At 35.4% G+C, this 4669-nt stretch overlaps 1 protein-coding gene across 2 annotated transcripts; it reads right to left on the bottom strand.

Annotated features, from left to right (window-relative positions):
• Nucleotides 1-1503: 1503 nt before the first annotated feature.
• LOC103933144 (probable 2-oxoglutarate-dependent dioxygenase SLC1) lies at nucleotides 1504-4431 on the bottom strand. 2 transcript variants are annotated; one of them, XM_009342808.2, is made up of 5 exons: nucleotides 4347-4431; nucleotides 3877-4180; nucleotides 3347-3594; nucleotides 2386-2731; nucleotides 1504-2038 (listed from the first exon to the last, which is right to left on the bottom strand). In XM_009342808.2, exons 2-5 carry the CDS (start codon nucleotides 4156-4158, stop codon nucleotides 1790-1792), a joined length of 1125 nt encoding a protein of 374 aa, XP_009341083.1. In that variant the 5' UTR covers nucleotides 4159-4180; nucleotides 4347-4431; the 3' UTR covers nucleotides 1504-1789. The 2 variants fall into 2 exon arrangements, with proteins under 2 accessions (XP_009341083.1, XP_048423633.1); XM_048567676.1 differs by having other exon boundaries at nucleotides 4353-4405.
• Between the last annotated feature and the right edge of the window lie 238 nt (nucleotides 4432-4669).

The following is a 4669-nucleotide window of genomic DNA, read 5'->3' as shown; positions in this document are numbered from 1 at the left end:
AATGTTAGAGAGATCATATTTTTATTTGTATATCATCTGATGTGATAAGTGATGTGCACATACCCCATCAATTAATAAATTTATTTCATTAGATGTCGATTGTATATATAACTTGTTATATGTGATGATATAACAATGTGGTATAAATATTTGTTCTTCCTTCCATTTTTCATTATTAAGTACATATTTCATAAATCTAAGAGAAGCAATATGTTAAAATTGATTGTTATATGTGATGATGTAACAATGTGGAATAAATATGTGTTCTTCCTTCCATTTTTCATTATTAAGTACATATTTCATAAATCTAAGAGGAGCAATATGTTAAAATTGATGGGAACAATGCTCAATCAAAAATAGGTTTGATAAAGATGATGCGTCAACAAAAGAGCCAAGTGGAATTCGACTGGCCTGAAACAAAAATTTACACTCATCGTGTCTTGTAATATATTTGAACAAAAATAGAGGTTCCATTTCTTCAATATTTATATTCGCAGCAACTTCAAATTGTCCTTTGTTTGATTTGCATGTAGTTATCCAATAATATTAAGAAGGTCGCTACCTTATTAAGTGTTTTAAAAAAGATGCTGACCAGACATTCATTTAAAAACTTTTGGTCAACGTATAATATAACTTGACTTTGCCAATGCATACGCAAGAATATAATTGTTGGAACATTAAATATTTCAACTTATTAGAGCACGCCACGTATAATATTAACGTAATATGACTGTTTTACCTTTGACGGATCAATTAAGCGAACTGATAATATATCAAAGTCGTCTGCTTTAAGGCCGTTTGCGGACAAGGTACCACTACTCCAAGGTTCAACGTACATGGATGCTAGAGTTTACTCCTTGTTTGCCTATAACTAGCCAAGCTTCCGCCATTTTTCTTTTTCAGGTTAATTTCTTTCTAGCCACACTTATACAAACCTAGAATTATATCTTGAATTAAGCATCAGTGGCCCCTTTGACAAACACAACTTCGGTGTTAGTCATAACTCCATTTGTCTCTTGGATTTGTCGTGCAAGGTTTCTCTGTCAATTCAACCTCAGCGGAAATTTGTACAAACAAAAATAATGATGTGTGTTCACCGTTGATTGTAACTTCAAGAGAAAAAAAGTCTATACCAATGCCTTGCTTGTTTGGGTGGATTTTTGCTTTGCCAAGCGAAGGAACATAAGAGAGAGCTTTTTTGTGATTACAAAAGCACTTTAAGTCTTCCCGTACTTCTTGAAGAAGCAATTACGTGATGGTGACGCAATTGATCGATCGAGTTTTAACGGTAATTCTTGTTTCTGTTCTTACAAAACTCCTATAGTAGGAAAACACTCTTACACATGCCAGCTAAATATGATGTTATTTATCACGTAACTAAGTAGCTTTTATTTTCATTATGAATGAGTAAAAATTTGGTCATGAAATCTTGAATGTATGCACCAAAATTTTTTTAATAACAAAAAAAATCAACCGCTAGCAATGTCATGTGACAACGAGAACTAAAGAATTGTATAATTCGTAGAAACTTCATATATCATCATATATCCATCAATACAATTGATAAACTCATTTGTGAAAGTTGTCATGCACTAAACTACGTAGTGCTCACTAGGGTTGGATTATAATCAGCCTTTGCTGGACCCCACCCAAAAACAAAAGAAAAAAAAGAGAAAAATTAACTTCCAACGAAATATTGCTACATAATTATAACTGAAACTGCAAAAGGTCAACGAGCAGATTTTCCCAGTCATTGGAAGTTCCATGCATAACATGCATGCCTTTTCAATTAGGTTAATAACTTCCTAGACTCGAGGAAATTCTTCCATTTAGGCTCACGAGATGAAATATACTCCAGAAAGCTGGCAAAATTAGTGTCCTTGTACCGCTTTGGATTTGATTCGTTGATAAGATTTGGCGACGGTCCAACCGAGCGCGTGAAAGGTAGAGTATGCAAAGAGGCCACAGAAATCCGACCTTTTAAAGAATTCACCAACACTCTATGTAGAACACTCTTGTATTTTCCATTGCTAAATATCTAACACAAGAAAAACCAAGTCAATGACATGGTATATTAGCATATAATTCAACACAAAATTTAATAATTTAGTGCCACATGTTTATGGATAACATTACATCTCTCACGAAATAAGTTTACCTTGCATATAAAAGTTTTATGTGGATTCAGTTCTTAAGTGAGAAAGATAAAATTTTTGGATTATATCTATTGATCACATTATTGAGCATATTTCTTACATAAAAAGGACATATAATCATTTACATAAACGTGTTCTGTCTTTGTTGAATATATGATTAGCAACGTGATTCATGCATGTAGTAAAAAACTTTTTAAGTGGCTACTTAATTATAAGTAATAAAACTCACCTCAAGGTGATCACCAACGTTGACCACAAAAGAATTGGGGATTGGTTCGACGGTGATCCATTTATCTTGTTTTTTAATTTGAAGGCCTTCAACTTCATCTTGGAGAAGAATTGTAAGAAACCCATAATCCGAGTGGGGAGGCATCCCTAGGGTTAGATCAGGTTGGGGGCATGGCGGGTAGCAATTCACAACCATTAGCTGGCTCCCATCTTTGAAGTCCTTTAATATTTCATCTTCTTCTGTCGTGTTCTCTGTGGTTCCCACAATTCGTAAGCTCTCAAAGATGGCATCCATTAGCATTAGGAATAAGTATTTGTTTTCCTCTGCGTAGGTAGCCGTCAGTTTCCTATTGTGTAAACCCAATTAGTATTTAATTAATCTTAATACAAAAAAGACATGTATGCATATGTGAGTAGAACAAGAAAATGATTCCTACCTGTCATTTTAAAATCTTAATTATTAAGTATTAAACTAATTGCTCGAATAGGATAATGAGTTAGCTACTATGTGTAGTCTCACGAGGAAGTACAGCTCCTGATTCTAGGTGTTATATATATCTGACCAAATACTTTAGAGTAATGATAGGGAGACTTAATTTAGAGACTATATTTTGAAAATTAAAGGACATGAAAGTTAATGATTGGTTTATTACTCAATACTTTATGTCCACACTGACCCACATAGGAAGAGAGAAGAGTTAAAAGCAACCAATAAAACTATTTGTAGCTTAATTGACCAATCTCCGGCATACGTGTTTCGAACGAGGACTCACACATGCAAATGGAATGCAAGTCTAGACTTTTTTTAAGAGATGCGATCAAGAATATGTAATTAGTAAATGAAATACACCATAATCGAAACTTATGAGTGTCTCGAAGGCTAAAAATATATATGATTGATCACGTTAATTACTTCCGCCATATCCCTATGGAGTAAAAACACACTGAGCTTGAGCTCTCACCTCATGTCCACCGGTGACGAAGGCCAGTGAGAAAGGACATCTGGTAAAGGATGGCACATTAGCTTCAAGAAATCCCTCCAATAAAACACCTTATCTTTGTTCTGGTTAAAGCTAGTCCCATATCGGACTGGCGCACGCATATCTGAGGACATGTACTTGGCTCTCTCCTCGAAAGGGAGCTCAAAAAACCTAGTGCTCACGTCGCTCATACTGCTTGTAATATCACTTGGAATGCCATGGTTTACCAACTACATCAAACCACAATTACCCATTACTTTGAAGCTTTAAGCACGGTTAACATTTTTTTGCACCATGATAAGATAATTACACTATATTCATCTAAACTTTGGGAAGGAAACTTTGAACTTGGGTACATGCAGAGAATGGAGCATACTGCCCTACCCAACTTGGCTAAACTCATGGTGTGCTAGATATGCTTAATATTATAACTCATTTTGGAATTAGCTGAAAGTAATCGTTTCTCAATTAACCCAAAGTACCTAAATAAGAATTAGTACTATAAGACCCACCTGAAAGAAGCCATATTGTTCACAGGCATTAGCCAGAGATTTAATGACTTGGGGTCTATTGGGACCTTGCAGTTCCTTGAAATCGATGATGGGCAGCTTCAGATTTTGGTTGGATACTTTTGGTTCCTGGTCATCACTCCGGTTAGGTCGTTCTAAAGTGGGCAGTATGTACTTGTTTGGAAGTTTGTTTATACCATTCTCATACAAGCGCTTCACGCCATTTTGGTACTGATCACTTTCCCCATTCTCGGTAGTTGTCAACACTGTCATCGTTGGAGACATGAGATATATTCCAAAACCTAACCTGGAAATTAAAGAAGCACATTAAGGAAAATCATGTTAAAATGCCTGTACCGCGTATTTGGAAGCAGGTGATTGTGAGAGGAAGACGTATACACCCTAGAATTTGAGATGCGTGTTGGTAAAATGGAAAATTGAAAAGAAAAGAGTTGCGTTATTGATATAGCTACCTCTACCTTTTTCCAAAAAGGAGAATGATAATAAACAAGGAAATATAGTGGGTAGAAACAACAAGAAATGAAGATGGAAATAATGAGAAGGTTTTCGAGGGATATATAGTAGAAAAAAATGGAAGGACTAAACATGTACAGTAGCAAGTTTTGAGAAACCGGTTTCGGTTTTTTTAAATCTGGAGGACGCACTGGTTCCATGGATGTAAGGAAACCGTTGACAAAAACAATTGGGTCAGAACACACGGGGTTGTAGGGACAAAATTTTAATGTCAGCTTAGTCCTCTTTCCTAGAGCCTTCCAAACTGTTCATCATCTCTCTT

This window comes from the organism of the source record quoted next, unplaced genomic scaffold, assembly GCF_019419815.1.
Source record: "Pyrus x bretschneideri cultivar Hongxiangsu unplaced genomic scaffold, Pyrus_bretschneideri_v1 Contig45, whole genome shotgun sequence".
Classification (NCBI taxonomy): Eukaryota; Viridiplantae; Streptophyta; class Magnoliopsida; order Rosales; family Rosaceae; genus Pyrus; species Pyrus x bretschneideri.
This window is presented reverse-complemented; position numbering and strand designations above follow the sequence as displayed.